Source organism: Corvus cornix, chromosome 17, assembly GCF_000738735.6.
Source record: "Corvus cornix cornix isolate S_Up_H32 chromosome 17, ASM73873v5, whole genome shotgun sequence".
NCBI classification, from domain to species: Eukaryota; Metazoa; Chordata; class Aves; order Passeriformes; family Corvidae; genus Corvus; species Corvus cornix.
The window spans coordinates 9,015,852-9,033,436 of NC_046346.1; the positions used below are offsets into that span (position 1 = coordinate 9,015,852).

The following is a 17,585-nucleotide window of genomic DNA, read 5'->3' on the forward strand; positions in this document are numbered from 1 at the left end:
CTGGGGGCCATGGGATGATGGAGGAGCTTCAAACTGGGGCCATTCCTCCTTAGGGAAGAATTCAGCTCCAGGGAGAACACCAGAACGGGAATTATTTCCCTATAAACCAGCCCTGTAATCAGGGATGTGGACACTTCCAGGCAGAACAAAGATCCCTCAGACTCACTGTCCTCCAAAGAGCTGCATCCCCAGCAGAGCGAAGACCACGATGAACAGGAAGAGCAGGAAAAGCAAACTGATGATGGATTTCATGGAGTTCAGCAAGGAGACCACCAGATTCCTCAGGGAATTCCAGTACCTGCGTTGGATCAGAGCAGCCAGGGGAGAACATGAGTGGGGAAGAGCCTTTGGTGAGAAACTAACAGGAATTATTTCCAAAGGAACAAGGGGAAATGGCCTCAAGTTGCACCAGGGGAGGTTGAGGTTGGATATTTTTCATGGAAAGGGTGGTCAGGCATTGGAAAAAGCTGCCCAGGGCAGTGGGGGAGTCCCCATCCCTGCAGGGATTTAATCGAGGTGGCACTTGGGGACACGGTGCATTCAGGCACTGGGATAATGCAGGATTCCCCTTGGGAGCTGCAGGGAGCTGGCTCTGGTCACACAATCAACTCAATTCTGTCATGGCAGGTGGAAAATCCACTGGATTAGGGCAGGGGAACTTCAGCAGCAGTGCCTTGGGAGTGGCACTTGCTGTCCTGAGAAGGGGCAGAGCCCTCGGGTCGGTTTGTGAAGTTAAATCTCTTCTCCCAAGGAACGAGCAATAACAAGAGGGAACGGCCTCAAATTGTGCCAGGGAGGTTTAGGTTGGGTTTTGGGAAAGATTTCTTCATTAAAAGGGTTGTCAAGCCCTGGCCAGGCTGCCCAGGGAGTGGTGGGCTCACAGTCCCTGCAGGGATTTAAAAAGCTGCAGATGTGGAGCTTGGGGTGAGTGGTGGCCTCGACCCCAACGGTTGGACCCGATGCTCTTGAAGGTCTTTTCCAACCTAAATGATTCCTCCCTTTATTCATTGTGCTGACTAAAATCAGTGGTCAAAAATGGCAAAAGTAAAATCGTAACTTGCAAAAACGTCCAACATTTTTACAAAGTACAGCAAGCAGCAGCAGCAAATCTCAGCAGCTCTGGGTACAACGAACTGGTGATAACTGCTCTGAATTCACTGCAAAGCCAGGAGTGTTCTCCACGTGAAATCAGCGCCAAGGTAAATCCCAGTGACATTTTTGGTGCTGGTACCCACCTGTTCTGCTGGACATTTACAGAATTTAAAGTTTCCACCCTGTTTGTCCCAGAGCACAACAAATGACACAGTGCCACACACAAACCCGGGATCTGAATATTAATTAGCAAGAAACAATTAGCAGGTAAAAATCAGCCCCACAGAGCTACAAAACTTGTTCCTGGTTACTTCAAATGTTTTGCTCAAATTTTCTTTATCTATTTCAGGTGGTTGGGGTATTTTTGGAGGGAGGGGCTGTTCCTCCTCCTGTTACTTCAAGAATTCGGGGAGTGATGGAAAGAAGGGAGGACTGAGGAGGCAATGGTGTAAAAAATAAGGTGGAAAACAGCAGCAGCAGCTGAATTTGTCATCAATTTCCACAGCACGCCTTAGAAATCCTGCAGGAACAGCTCTGGATGGATTTGGAAGGGGCACAGGAGCTCTTTGCTAATGCCAGCACACATTAACTCAAGGCAGGAGCATGGAAACAACAGAAAAGCTGTGGTAACCTGAGTGAAAATTCCACCTCAGAGTCTCCAGGCTGAAAAACTCCGGCATTCCCAGCCCAGGCAGCGGGAACACGGATCAGATTTGGTGGCTGCTCAGCCCGGGGATTAGCACCCAGCAATCCCCAGGGAATTAGGCTTTTCCAGAGCCTAAATACTTAAGGAATTGTCAGCAGATCAGTGGGGAGCTGATGGGACTGAGGAATTACATAAAACTTGGGGTTTTTTACCACAAAATACAAGTGGTAACGTGAGATTTTTGATTTAAACAAGCTTCAAGATAAAGCAAGGAAGGACATTCTGCTGTCAGCCCACTGAGCAACCAAGGGTGGACAAAGCTGGACGTGAGGCTGGGGAGAGAAAGGGCTGCTAAAATTCCTTGTGGATGCAAATCCAGGCTCAGGAATTCCCAAAATTCCCAACTGTGCCCAGCCAAGGAAAGGGGAAATTCTGCATCTGCAGCTTTAATCTGCTCCTGTCCCCCAGTGCAGACTTTGGAGGATGGCACAGGCAGGGTTTTGTGCCAGCTACTCCAGGGGGGTGGAGCATTGGTTGTTTGGATTATTTGTAACTTTTTAGCAATTTAATTATTAATTTGTGGTGGGTAAGCGTGGAAAGCACTCCTCCTGGCCCTGGGGCTGCTGACACAGATGTCCTGGGGTGCTCAAAGGTGGCTGTGAGCGCCAAGGGAGCTGCACTTACTTTGTCACTTTGAAAATCCTCAGCAGGCGCAGGGCTCTCAGGACGCTGATGCCAAAGGAGGTTCCCGGCTTCACTGCAGCCCAAATGACCTCAAAAATGCTGCCCACGATGACCTGCAAGGAGAGACCACTTTACAGAGGGCAGAACTGCTGCTGAGCTCCCTGTGAGGCTTCCAGAGAGGCTCAGGAGAGCTCAGGACTCGCAGCTCGAGCTGTTCCTTATAAAAATTTCAGGAGAATCCTAAATTAGCCAGAAGAAGTGGAAAACTTCATCCCAATTTTCTCCATCCCAGTCTGGCCATAGCCAGGAGGAGAACACCCAGTGATTTTTACACAGATAGGAACTTGTTGCTTTCTTCTCTACCTTAAAATACCTTTTTTTGAAGGACACTGTAATTTTTAATCATATTTTTTAACACCGGCTCAACTGCAAATGCCAACAGTTCATTTTCCCATCCCACACAACCTTGCAGAGGTGCAGGGGGGCATTGCCCCATCCTCCCCTCCCTATCAGAAGGACTAAAACTCCTCATCTCCAGCAGCTCTGGGTAAGTTCTACCAGAACCTTCTGGCACCTGAGAGTCTTTAGGAGAGCAATCAAAGCAATAATTATGATGAGATCCTGCAAAGCCTCTGGCACACACATCCCATCACCTGCCTGGCCCTCAGCCTCAGGGCACTGAAAAAACTGTCCTGAATCAAGGTGGGTTTTTAAAGTTTTGGTTTGGCTCGTTGGTTTAAGGATGGCAGAGGATTCACCTCAAGCAAGGAAAAAATCTCCTCAGAAATCCTTTATTAGGAAAAGGACAAGCAGAGATGGGTTAAGCACAGCTGGGAAGGACAATTAAGCCCACACAGTTTTCTGCAGAGTTAATAGGATCAAACAGGCATTTCCCTGCCAGTTGCTCTATAATTCACATTTACCCAACATTCCTGAGCTCCCACTGCCCGTGGGCCCCACCATGAAAACCAGTTTTGAACTGGCTGTCACCAGAGCCGAGCTGGTTTGTGGAACATTAATGGGGGGAGCAGGGCTGGGAGCTCCTTTCATGGACAGGAGCTTGGATGTCTTTTGAAAATTCCAGCACTGCTTGACTGCCCTGCAACACACGCTGTGCCCTGAGCTTCCAGAAAATACAGAGGGAAAGGGAGCTCCCCAACAGTTGATGATTCCCCTGTCTCCCATCTGAAGAAGGAGGAACTAAAACTTCTCTCCCACCACTGGGAATCCCTCATGAACCAGCACAAACCTTTCCTCAGCCCCTCCACATCCCACTGGTAATTAATTTTCCTCAGCAGGCCCTCCTGGGAGCCTGTTTCACACCAGACCCCACCGGGCTGGTGCTCCCCGGGCTGATGTTGCTCTGATTTGTTGTTTCACCCTTTGCATCTCGATGGTTTGTCAGACAAAACTGGGCACAGCCCTCTGTGATGTTCCAGTGCTGAACTCATTCTGGGGGCTGGAAGGTGGGTGAGGGAGGAAAAAACACAAGCAGAAGGAGGATCCCTATGGATTCTCTGAAGGAGGAAGAATTAGCAACAGATCAACAACAGCTTTCCCTCCTGGGAAACCCTTGGCAAAGCTCGCTGCCAGTGCTGCACACCCCACAGAGCTCAGAGACCTCGTAGGTTCAGCTTCTGCTCTGTGCAAGCTCCTAAATCACCTGTCCCTGACAAGCTCCTGTTGTGGAAGGAGCACCCTGGATTGAGGGATCCAAGGAAACTGGCAGCCAGCCTGGGGGGCAGCTCAGAGCCCAGCCAGTGCAGGGTATCAACCTCACGTCAGTCACAAGGCAGCGACACCACGAATGGACAATTTGTGGACAGTCTGGGCATTGTCCCTGAGCTGTGCAGGACAACCGGTGCCAACCCCCTGAGCCACCACAGCTGCCAGGACACCCTGGAGAGTCCCACACTTGGGACAGCCTCGTGCAACACCTCGGGCTGTCAGGCAGGGGTGGGTGATTTAACCTCTGTTTACTCTGAGCTTTGCTGCTGTCACAGCCTAAAAGAGAATGAATTGGCCCTGCTCAGAGCCTTGGATTTAGGAGGGTCACTCGCTGAAGGTGACAACACCTCGTCCTCCCCGTGGGAGCACAGGAATTTTGCTCTGTGAGGAAGAGAGTTGCTCCTTTTGGCAGATAAAAACCAGAAACAACAGAGGATGTCAGAGCAGGGCTGGGTGAGGAGCACAATGCCCTGCCCCACTCTCCCTTTGCCGTGGCTGCATCTAAAGCTCCATATCTGGATTGTTACAACAGCCCGAGTCCTGCTCAACCCACGCTGGAGATAAGAGAGGCCGAGTTCTCCTCTGCGAGCACAGATTAGAGCTAATAGCTTTTAATGAATAAATTAACATCCACACGCGAGGCTCTTTGTCAGGCACAGCCAAACCCAGCCCCGCTGCTCACACCAGAGCTGCAGTTTGAGCCTGGACTCCTGCACTGAAAGGATTTGAATTATTGCCCTGCTGTCACCTCATCAGGTGTTCACTCTTCTGCTCCTGGTGCTGTCTGAGAAGCGCTGCCTGTGTGATTCAGGGTGAAGGCTGCTCAGTGCGTGACAGGGGACATGAGCAGGAAGATGTGTGGGGGTTGATTTTTTTTTTGTCTTTCAATCAGCTCATTGAAATGGGAGGGAGAGAATCTCCCGGCAATCAGAGCACTCAGGGGTGCTGATGCTGCGAACACCCTGGGGCTGGAGGAAATGAAATCCCCCAGCTGTCACATCCCTTCCAAAAGGATGATAACGAGGGAAGCTTAATGCATTTCGCTGCTGCTAATTTATACAGGGACTGCTCCCCGCAGGAGACACTCCCAGCACCACTTCCCGTGGATTTCCATACTCATCCTTAAACGCCCGGCTCCTGAATAACGGGAGAGACACCTGCTTTCCACTGGGAGGTTTTTCAAGGACAGGGAGTCACAGGACAGAGGCTTCCCATTGGCAGAGAGCAGGGTTAGACGGGATATTGGGAAGGAATTCTTCCCTGTGAGGGTGGGGAGGGGTTGGAATGGAATTCCCAGAGCAGCTGTGGCTGCCCCTGGATCCCTGGAAGTGACCAAGGCCAGGTTGGAGCAAGCTGGGACAGTGGAAGGTGTCCCTGCCCATGGCAGGGGGTGGGAACGAGATGATTTTAAGGTCCCTTCCAGCCCAAACCATCCCATGATTCATCCACCCAGCTGAAGGTTACTCACCCCAAAGTCGAAGCAGTTGAATGAAGAGTGGAAGTAGTTCCTTGGCCCCAGGCCGTACATCTTCAGAGACATCTCGGTGAGGAACAGCCCCAGAAAAACAAACTCTGCGAAATCTGGAAACAGGAAAAGAGATTCAATCGATCCACGAGCCCTTGGTGGGCAGAGCTCTTCATGTGGGGAACTTTTTGTTCCTTTTTTCACAGCACCGAGGGCCTCCTGGCTGAAGAAAATCCCAGTGCAGTGGCAAACAGGAGCCAGGGCCAGTTTTTCACCATTATTTCTGTGTGTCCATGAGCTGTGTGCAGCCTCAAGAGCTGCACCTGTACTCCTGGGTGGGGGCAGGAGCATTAAATAATATTCTCATCGTCTCTGTAAAGGAATTTCATAGGAAAGCCCTGGATCTGATATTTTTAAAGGTCAAATTTAATTGCAAAGATGTTTTGGGACTTCTGTACTTGCAAGAGATGGAGACTTTTGGGTGTGGGGTGTAATTTTCTGTGGCAGCCTCTGATGATAAAAATACCTTTCTACCCAACAGAAGCGCTGACTCTGAGGGCTCACATTCAGAGGTGTTGTGTCTCCTGTTACCACATTTATTTTTATTATGCCTTTATAGCCCTGTAATTATGGAAGAGCCTGTTCTGGTTCCTTTTCCTTCACATATCCCAGGCTGGGAAGCTTTTGATGGGAAAATTTATCACCTATGATGAAACAAAGGGCAGAAGGAGCAGAGCTGGAGGCTTCAATTTCCACAGCAAGTTTTGAGGACTTGAAGCTCCAGCAAACGCTGCCTTTGGCATTTTAAGTTTGGATCTGGAGGCCAACAAGCAACAGCAAGAGTGAAACGTTAAAAGCAAAAAAAAAAAGCCAAAAAAAGGGCAAAGCCCACCTACACTACCAAGAAAAACCAAGCAGCAGAAGGCAAACATCTCTCTCTAAAGAAAAGATGAGGACAAGAATCAAACCTCGAAAGGTGGGGATTAATCACCTCGTTTAGCACAGCACAGGAGGTTCTCAGAGGCTGCAGCAGCACAGATGCCACAAGAAAGTCTCCTGTAACTTCAGTTTTATGATTCCAGGAACCATAAAGAGGAGATGGTGCCAAGCTTTACTCAGAGGTGCACAGAGACAGACAAGGGGCAACAGATACAAGGAAAATTCCAGCTGGATAATCCTGGATTCCAGGTGCTTTGCACTCTGGGGCAGCTCCCATCTCTGCTCCTGGGCCAGGGACAGCACCCAGGGAGCGGCTGGAGCTGGGCCAGGGCAGGCTCAGGCTGAGAGCAGGGAAAGGTTCTTCCCCCAGAGGGTGCTGGGCACTGCCCAGGCTCCCCAGGGAATGGGCACGGCCCCGAGGCTGCCAGAGCTCCAGGAGCGTTTGGACAGCGCTGCCAGGGATGCCCAGGGTGGGGCTGTTGGGGGGTCTGGGCAGGGCCAGGGGCTGGATTGATGATCCTGGTGGGTCCCTTCCAGCTCAGCACATTCCATGATTCTCTGACCTCCTGCAGCTTCAGCTGAGTGTGGGGAGAGACAGAGGAGGGAATGAGGGTCCTTCCCACCTGCCTGGATTTCCATTCCCAGGTTTCCACATCCATATGGAGTGAGCAGAGCTGGCCCAGGTCCATCCTGTACTGCTGGGAGTCTTTGGAAATGGTTCGAAAAATGCAGCTTCAATTACCCAAAAAATAAAAAGGGCTTTAAAATTTTAAATTTTAAATGAAAGCCAGTCATGGAACACCATGGGCATAAAGTTCCCTGAAATCCAGGAAGCAATAATGAGATGAGAGAGGTTTTATCAACACCTTAGTGAGTAGCCTGCAAAAGGACACTCGTGCCAACATTTGCAAACGGGGAGGAAATTTCAGGCGAGTTTTAATTATCCCATGTGAGCTGCTCTCCTTGAAAACAGGAGCAAGATCATTAAAGGAGACTCTCAAAGGCAACGTGTTCCCAGCTGAGGAGTAAGATGACAAAATCTGAGATTCAAAGCCTTTTTCCTAGGAAGAGGGCAGGCTCCACCCTCTGGATCTCAGTGCTCAGGGAAGGGCATGGGCACAGGAGCAGGACAACTGCCTCTCACCTTGAGCTTGGAGCTTTTGAGGAGAAGCATCTTCACACCTGACCAAGCTGCAACTTTTCTCTCCTTTCTGACAGGAGAGATGCAAGGACTGAGTGAGGAAACCGCTGTCTCCAGCACCAAGGATCCCAGAGCAGGGAGTTACCCCCAATTATGCTGGAAATCCATCTGACCGTCCATCCGCTCTGGTGAGGCCCCACCTGCAGAGCTGCCTCCAGCCCTGGGACCAGCAGAAGGACATGGAGCTGCTGGAGAGAGTCCAGAGCAAACCATGGAGCTGCTCCCAGGGCTGGAGCCCCTCTGGAGCCAGGCTGGGAGAGCTGGGGGTGCTCACCTGGAGAGGAGAAAGCTCCAGGGAGAGCTCAGAGCCCCTTCCAGGGCCTGAAGGGGCTCCAGAAACTTTGGTTTCACACTCAGCAGCTGGTGCTTAGCAGAATGACTTCCAGGGGAAGACTCCCTATCCCAAGGATTGATATCCAGCCAATGCTTTGAGACCTTGTTTAATCAGCTGATAAAAAACTTAAAATCATAGGGAGAGGTTGTGGATCCTACAGGAAGCAATGCACAGCCCCCAGCTCTGTCTCATGTCTAGCAGGGAGATTCTCATCCTCTTATCTCTGCCCCAGCCTCACCTGTCAGAGCCACACCTCAGGTGCCCCCCAGATTCTTCCACAGAACCACAAAAACCCTCAGTGATATTTTTTAACTGCAAATTTGCACCAACAGACCTCAGGACACTTTGCCAAGACAATTACCATCATTCCAAAGGAGGAATAAAGGAGGAAGGAACCAAGGATTAATGTTCAGTCCCCGCTCCAGCAGGAGGCTGAACAAACCCCGGGTATCAGCAAGTGCAAGGTGTCACCATCAGACTGACACATCCTGCAAATCCAGGATATCATACAAGAAAAAAGCGAGAAAGCTGGCAAAACAGAATCAAGAAATATTTGATTCTATTAAAAAAAACCAACATATAAAACCCAGGAGATGTTTAAAACTCAGAGCATCTAAAAACCAACTTCCTTCTGCTGCTCTTGCAAGAGCCACCCTTGGCCTTTCCCAGCTGATGAATTCCAGCTCAGAGCCCAGAACTGGCAGCAAGAGCTGAGTCTCAGCAGGTACCAGATGCTACAAATCACAGCCCAGTGAGGCTGGCATGGAAGGAAGCAAAATCCAGACCCTGAACTCCTTGGGCAGAAGGAATTGGCTCCATGAAGAGGCTGCTGCATCCAACACACGATTCCTTCTGAGAAGGCCCTGCCTAAATAATTGAAAATGCAATTTTGTTGTTTGGACCTCCTGGTGTTCAGACATCAGCTAATTTCATTTGCCTTAATCAAAAGCATTTTGTGATGTGATTTAAGGAGGCAAAGTTTGATACAAACACTCTTATTTCATTTCCAAGTTGTGCTGTTGGCAAAGGCCATGCAAGCACCCCTTCACCCCACACCTTCGAATTAGGCTCCTAATTAGAGCTACCAGCTCCTTTTTGTCAATCACCCATGCATTAATTCCATTTCTGCCGTCTCCCAGCCCAGTGCCATCAGAAGCAGGTGCTAAGCCTGACACTTCCCTCTCCTCACTTCCCTCTCCCATTAAACCGAGCAGGAGAACCTCAGCGGGGCAAAGCTTCCCCCTTTTCGACCAAGCAGATGTGAAATGCTCAGCAGACAGAAATAAATATGCTCCAGAAAGCCTTTTCCTTGCAAATGCTGCATATTGATATCCAGAGGGAGCTGGGTCTTCACTTCAAAGGGAACAACAGCACCAAAAAAAGGCCAAATTGCCTCAAACATGAGCATTGGGCAGGGAAGAGGCTCTCGGGCCATAATGGCTCAAATCCTGGATTTATCAGAGAGGAGACATTGTGGATTTTGGGTTCAGACCTCCATAAATTAAGGAGCCAGTAAGGATCCCTGCAGGATTAGCTAGAGAAGGGAGAGAGCTTTGGGAAGGACAGGCCCCGAGTGAAACCTCAATGATCCAGTGCTGAAACCTCCTCCCCACGGCCCCTAAAACCCACCCCACAGGTCCAGAGAGCTCTGGTCCCAACTTTATCCCACAGCTTTAGCCAGAGGAAGAGGAGAGCACCCCCAGCCCCATCCCTGGGGCCTCCAGCTGCTTCCACACCAGGAACTGCTGCACATTTCCAAAGGCACAGCCCTGAGTGAAACCCTTCACTCTGCACCTCCGCTGGGTCCCCAGGATGGATTCGGAGGGGAGCACAGCTGAAAATTCACCTTTGCTGCTACCAGACCTCAGTGATGCCATCCTAGAGTTGGTTTCTGACAGAAATCTCTTCTTTCTCATAGTATTGGCAGTGGTGGAAATGAACATGAAGAAATGATGATAAAATCATTAAATATATGCACGAAATATATTCTTTTATAGTCAACTGCAGCTTATTTAACCAAAGTTCTGTGCTTCAGTGAGCAGTGTCCATCTACAGCATGAAAGAAATCCTATTTGGCCCTGGAGTCCTTTCCATACAGAGAAGGAGAATCTCTGATCAAATTTGAGGATAATTACAAGGGCATAAAGTATGGCCTGTTATTAATCATACCACAAGAATTCAAAGAATTCCTCATCAGTTCTTTCAATAAGGCTAAAGAAATCCCAAGCCTCTCTCCAAAGCTCTGGCAGTCCTTTTTCCAAAGCAGTTGTAGAGATATGGAGCATCAAGCAGAGGAAGCTAATCAGAACAATTCAAAACAGAAAAGTTAAAAGAAAAGACCAAGGGAAAAATAAATCAATGCAGACCCGTAGGCTTTTACCAACTGTTCTTTAAGTAAAATTAATTTGTAATGTAATTAAACTTCTCCCCAGAGGGACAGGTATAATTGAATCAGAGGTGCCTGGGCAGAGTTACAGGGTTTAGCAGATCCTCAGAGGCTTTCCCATGCTCCTCTCCTGATGCTGCAGTTCACAAAAAGCCTCCTTGGTTCATTCCTAAGCACCTTCCGTGGAACAACATCATTGGGATTTTTGATTTCTCTCTTGCTCTGCATCAGACCAGCCACATCCTGCTCCTCTGCAGCGACGCTCCCTCATCATGGATTAACTTTAAAGCCATTTTTAAACTCTGTCACTCTCACACTTAAAGGATTTTGCCAAGTATTTCCAGGAGCTGTTTAAAATCCCCTGGGTTTGTGCTGTCTCGTTCTGCCCCTGTCTAATGGATTTGTGCACAAATCTTGGGCAGAACGGGGCTTTCCAGGAGCATTCCTGGAGGGCTCAACCCCAGCTGGGCTCCTTCCCAGCTGTTTGTGCTGCAGAGTTACCCAGGCAGGAGTGAGGGGGCACATCCAGTCTGTCCATCAGTGCAACAGCAAAACAACCAGCAAAGTCCTTAAGGCATCAAATACTCCCTGCAGTCAGTATTCACTTCAAGATTTGTAGGAAAGATGATGCTATGAAAACTCTGCCATCCCCCAGGAAAGGGGGTAGAAAGGTTGAGGTCATCCCCAATGAACAGCCAGCTGTGAATTTAGCTCCTCATCCTGCAATTCAGGAGGGTTTGGAGGTGTGGGACACTTGGAATTTAAGAGGTTGAATGCATAGGCCTCTGCAGGACAAGTCTCCAAAGTTCTTTGTTCTAATATCACACTAAAATAGGTTTCTGCCAAGAGCTTCCACTGCACTATTCCATAGGACAGAGCAGAGACAATCATCCCCAAAATGAACCCACAGAGCCTCTGCTTCCTGTCTCGGAGAAAACCATCTTAAAAAATAAAACAAACCCCAAAACAAAAACATAAACCACCCCCCAAAATCCCACAACAAACAAAAATTATCTGGTGTACATTAGAATTTCCATGATGACCATTCATGGAGAGATTTAGATGGGATTTTGGGCAGGAATTGTTCCCTGGGAGGGTGGGCAGGCCCTGGCACAGGGTGCCCAGAGCAGCTGGGGCTGCCCCTGGATCCCTGGCAGTGCCCAAGGCCAGGCTGGACATTGGGGCTTGGAGCAGCCTGGGACAGTGGGAGGTGTCCCTGCCCATGGCAGGAGTGGCACTGGGTGACATTTGAGGTCCCTTCCAACCCAAACCAGTCTGGGATCTCTGGGTTTTATTCTCTTTGTCACAGTGACCAATCTTGTACCACCCTGTCTAAAAACCTGATGCGAGCACCCACAAAACCTTTCCCTATTTTTGGATAACCTGTTTTCTCCTGTGACCCACACTGGGCTGCCCCTCCCCAGTGCCAGTGTTGTTTCCAGCAGTGTTTAATATCTGAGAAAGACGTGGAGCTCCTGGATGAACAGCAACGAAGATGATGAGGGGACTGGAGCATCTCTCTTCCGAGGACAAGGCTGAGAGAGTTGGGGCTGCTCAGCCTCGAAAAGAGATGACTGAGAGGAATCTTATCAAAATATCTGCAGGGAGGGCTCTGAGCAGGGCCCAGGCTCTGCTCCCTGGGGCCCAGCAATGGCACCAGAGCAACGGGCAGGGACTGATCCCAGAAAGTTCCACCTGAACATGAGGAAGAATTTCTTCCCTGTGAGGTGAACAAGTTGCTCAGGAGGGTCTGGAGTGTCCCTCATGGGGATATTCCAGAGCCATCTGGGCACAATCCTGTGCCCTGTGCTCCGGGATGGCCCTGCTGCAGAGGGGAGGTGGCACCAGGTGACCCCTCTCAGGTCACTTCCCTGCCCCATCCTGGGATTTCTTTCAGGGAATTGCAGGGGATGATTTGTGAAACCCCTGTCCATGAGCTCTCACAGGTGATGGTGCAAAGATGGCTGCGAGGATGCTGAGACTTTTAACCCCCAAGAAATCCCAATTTCTGCTGGTTTTCTGCCTCTTCCATTAAATATAAGGCAGTGGGATCCCCCACTCCCAGCTCAGTGGGATTCTACACCAAGAAATTCAAACTTGCTGCCCAAGTGCTTCTGAAACTAATCGACCTCACTGGGTGTTATGGGCACATGCAGAGCTCCTGAAAAATGGATCCATCCCTAATTCCAACCTTCCCTACTGTTTGTCTTCAGCTGGGATAGATTGGATAGATCTGATTTGCAGCCTCTATCCCAGATAAATTTCCCACCTGGAGGTGAATCTTTAATTCCAAGAGACAGAACCAGCCCTTCCAGCCCTCACTGGAACATTAAGGAGTTTCTGGCTCATGGATTTCTTTCCAATCCCTTGGAAAAGCCACTGGATAAGGTGCTCCCAAAACTGAGTTTTGGAAATCTGAAACCTTTTTTTGGAGTTGAAAGACTTCCAGTGTGGGGTTTGTTTCCTCAACATTTAGTCCCAATTCCAGAGGAAATCCTAATCCTCAAGCTTGTAATTACTCTGCCAATCTAGCTTATTATTTCCTCTGGTAAATCGAGGTAATGAATAAGCAAGAGTAACTTCTCTGTATGGTCTGTCTCTCTTTTCACTAGAAATCTTGCCCAAAAAAAAGACTTGAAAGAAGTTTCTGTCCTTATTATGCATCTCTCATTAGAGCTCCATTACCTGGTGGCATTAAATATTTCAACCAATATTAATAAGGAGCTTTTGATGTCAGAGCAGTCAGTATTCCTGACCTTTTAGGTCTAGTGAAAAAAAAAAACCTTCAAAAGTTTGCCTTCCTAAGACCTGAGGATCTGAGGAAAGAAATATTTAAGTATCTAATTTATAGAGAAACCAAGGCAAACTAGGTAGATAAGCATCTTTAAAGATCGAAACCAACATTGTGAAGACTGTTGGAAATATTTGGGTTTTTTTTCTTCCCAGTCTTCTGTTTGCTTTTTTCAGAAGTTTTACTTGAATTTTCATCTGGTCCAGTGCTGAACAACAGATTTGTTCTTGGCCATTTTACGGGGTCAGAAGTGGCCAAAGGAATGGCTTTGTCCTCAATAACTCCCATGAAACAAAAAGTTCAGCATGTTCTTACCTGAGGAATTTCTAGGAGTTTCCCAGGAGTCACAGCCTCCAAACTTCATTAAAATAAACAAAAAAGCTCCATCCCTCACCTTCCACGTTTTTTAAAACCAAGCTTTGTGAGCAAATGAGACCTCAGGGAGACACCACTTCTTCTTTATCAAAGCAATACTCAATTTAAAAAACCAAAAATCACATTTCAAAAGCACTTCTAGACTCTGAGCTCAACCAGGTGACCACAGGAACCAGCCAAAATAAAAGCTTTTGCACAAATACAGGATAACCTTCCCTCTGGGATTATTTCTGTCACAGCAGGGCACCGTGACGCCCATCCCATGTCATCACACCCCAGCAGGGAGGAGGGCATGGAACCAAAAAGGAGCTGTAAAGCTACAACCTTTCAAAGGCTCTGACAGGAATCACAGCACCTGGGGGGAATTAGTGCCTGATCCCACAAGCACTGGCAGGATTTTTATCTCCCAGGCCATTCCACCTGCTGCTATCCCGGGAATATCAGAGCTGGCAGAGCTGTGAGTGTGTCCCCAACAGGAATCACCCATTGGTGCAGGTCAGCTGCAAAAGTAACACAAATTTGCAGTTCTCTGCACACAGGTTAGACAGAACTCTGCCTCTTCCCAGGCACCATTCCCCGTCTTTTGGTGCATCCTGCTCCAGGACAAATCCTCCTGCCCCATTCCAGGACAACTCCTCCTGCCCTGCTCCAGGACAATTCCTCCTGCCCCATTCCAGGACAACTCCTCCTGCCCCATTCCAGGACAATTCCTCCTGCCCCATTCCAGGACAACTCCTCCTGCCCCATTCCAGGACAATTCCTCCTGCCCCATTCCAGGCTTTACATCTGGCTGAATCTCAACTTTGCAATAACCTTTAGGATAACAATCCTCTCTCAAACTGATTCCATGTGCTGGTGGATATTTTTCTGAATTGTGCGATTCAATAATTTGAAATACGATCGGAAAGAGAATTGGGATTGTTCAGCCTGGAGAAGGAAAGCCTCAGAGTGACTTAATTGTGGCCTTCCAGGACCTGAAGGAGCTGACAGGAAAGGTGGGGAGAGACGATTTACAAGGGATGGAGTGCCAGGACAAGGGGAATGACTTCAAACTGCCAGAGGGCAAGGATAGATGGGATATTGGGAAGGAATTGTTCCCTGTGAGGGTGGGGAGGGATTGGAATGGAATTCCCAGAGAAGCTGTGGCTGCCCCTGGATCCCTGGGAGTGTCCAAGGCCGGGTTGGATGGGGTCTAGTGGAAGATGCCCCTGCACAGCGGGTGGAATAAGCTGAGCTTTAAGATCCCTTCCCACCCAAACCATTCCATGACTGGTGAGTCAGTAGAACCAAGCTCCGAGGGCAGCCCAGAGCCGGGACGTGCCCGCGGTGCTGCGGGATCGGAAACGCTGGAGCTGCTGAGGGAACAGGAGCTGCCAGTACTCACAGAGAGCCGTGGTGAGCTTCTCGGGCTGGTCGTAGTGCACCATGGCCACACAGAGGGTGTTGAGGGCCACCACGCAGAGCACGACCCAGTAGAAGCTCTGAGCCTTCACCATGCGCCGGATGAAGAAGCGGAACATCTTCTCCTTCCTCCTGAAGTAGGACGAGCTCTCGTTCTTGCCACTCTTCAAACTGGCACGGGCGAAGGGAGACCCTGGGACAGAAAGAAGAGTCACCACACGCCATCCCAGCAGGGGAAAGGCTGGAGGGGGTTCCTGGGCCAGCCCTGGGCACACACAGAGCCTCTCCAAGCACCCAAAACAGCTCAGCACAAAGCTGGAAATGTTGAGAATGGGCTGAGCAAGGGCATCTCGCTTGTAATGAGGGATGAAGGCTGGGATTTTCGAACTTCATGGATCAGTGCCCAGCTCCACCGTCTGAACTGGGCTTCAAACCTTTGCAGCAATCCTGGTTGTTCCAGTTAAACTCATCCCTTTTTCCTGCTTGGCAGGGACAGAGAGCAGCAGGCACAGGGGGATTTCTGCCCATGCTGTGGGCATCCTCGTGGAGCTGGGTAGGTGCAAACAGGGAAGCTGGTCCCTATTGTCCCTGCTCCAAGGACCAATTACTATGGAACTGAATGAATTTTCCTCCTTTTACTCTCCAGCCTCAGGTATTTGCTCAGCAGAGGGCTCAATCTGCCTCGGTGCATCAGATTTTGGGTGCAGCCACTCATTTGTCTCAATTCTGCCTCTATCAGCTCCATTTCCACTCCGGGCTGAAACCCTGGCACAGAGTCAAAGGTTTCAACAATAGGAAGCTGATGGAAGAAATGACTCCTGATGCCAGCTCTCCCCCTGGGCTAGAGGCACTGCTCAGATGAAAAGCCAATCTCCAGCCTGTGCTGAGGCAGGAGAAATCAGGAATGAGGGAATAAACACAGGGACCCCTTGGGGTTCCTCTGCAGCAGCCTGGGGAGGTGGTGATTGTGCCAGGCTGGCCGTGCCTGTGCCAGTGGTTTGTGGTAAGGTAACACATGATTGCCCTTCCCCATCCTGGGATGGAGCATCCCAGCAGGATGAGCAGGACACACCTTGTCCTGTCCTGGAGCAGGTGACTCTCCTGGGCGCTGGAGAGGGCCCAGTGACATGAACAAAGCGTTCTGGCTGCAGCAGCCAAACCTCACAGTGTGATCACCTCCATGGCAACACTTGGAAAGGGTGGGAATCTCAGCCAGCCTCATCCTGCAACATCGACCGCAGCAGCTGGAGAAAGGATGAGGCATCCAGATGTGACAGCAGCGGGTTCTCCAAGCCTCACAGCCCCACACAAGTGTGATTTTCCCCAGTGGAAAGTGAGCTCTCTGCTCCATTTCACACTTCTGGCCATCCACCAAAAGCAGAGCTGGCCTTGGCCAGGCCTTGAACAAACTCCTTGCTGAAAAACTCGGGTGTGTTCTTCTGTTGGTTTGAAAGTCCTGCCTTTGGCAGTTTGGAAAAGGAGAAATCACAGTGCTCCTCCTTTTGGACAACAAAAGGAGCCACAGGTTGGGATTTAGGCTGCTCCATAGCACAACACTCCTGAGCAGGTACAGAGCTCTTGGATGCCCAAGCCTCTCTGTACTCCCAGCCTGGCAAAGGAACAGCGCTGCCCTTTCACTGCCCCCCGCTGATCCTCCAGAAAAGCAGAGCAGTGATATTTAAACTGCTCTAACATGGAAAACATCCCCTTGTTCAGGCTTTGGTGTCTGGGAATGAATCACAGCACAGAGGGTGTGAAGCCAGTGAGAGGCTGCACACTTCATGTGGAAAGAATAAAAGCTAAGAACAACTGCAGAGAATGCTCTGGAAAGTGTTTACCACCCCAGAGCTTCATCCTGCAATCATAAAGCTCATCAAGCTGCTTGTGTTTGAATTAAAGTGCAACATTTTCAGCCAATGGCCAGAGAGAGACCTGGCAAAGTCTCCCCCACGCTGAGCTGCACCTTCACGTGGCACTCAGGGATCATTTGTTAGTTCCTCCACGCTCCTTATGCTCCCATCTGAACACGTTACAGAAAACCATCCAAAAACCCCTTTTCTCCAAACCAGCTCCTTTATGCACAATTGCCCACGTGATCTGATTGTTTATGCTCTGCATCTCAGCCTCTTCACGAGCCTGCAGAAGTGGCTGCTTGATCCATTCCTTCTTTTCTGCCTCGTTCCATGAATCAAAATCAAAACCACTTTTCCCAAGTGGGTGAAGCGCTCGCAGAAGGTGGAAAGCACTGCTGTTATTTTCCCTGCCATATGCTCCCGAGACAGTTCCCAGCTCTGCCTCGGATTATTCCCGAGCCCAGATGCTCCGTCATCCGCTGCCACCTGAAATGCTGAGCTCCAAGATCTGTTGGCGTGGCATTGGCTGCCCAGAGCCTGGAGGGACTTGGATTTGAAGGCAAAGATCTCGTAATTATTGCAACCGTGAGCAAATACCCCAGAAATGACCATTCCTTGTTATCCATGCAGGGATCCGAGGAAAAACAACAACAAACCAAACCAAAAATGCACACGGGCTGCTGCATTTTT

The 17,585-nt window shown here is 49.6% G+C and overlaps 1 protein-coding gene across 1 annotated transcript in view; it reads right to left on the reverse strand.

Annotated features, from left to right (window-relative positions):
* LOC104688232 (voltage-dependent N-type calcium channel subunit alpha-1B) overlaps nt 1-17,585 on the reverse strand; it is a 261,393-nt gene that overhangs the window by 100,735 nt on the left and 143,073 nt on the right. Inside the window, 4 exon segments of the mRNA XM_010397632.3 lie at nt 167-298; nt 2,423-2,535; nt 5,619-5,731; nt 15,026-15,235. Coding sequence (XP_010395934.3) covers nt 167-298; nt 2,423-2,535; nt 5,619-5,731; nt 15,026-15,235 — 568 coding nt within the window.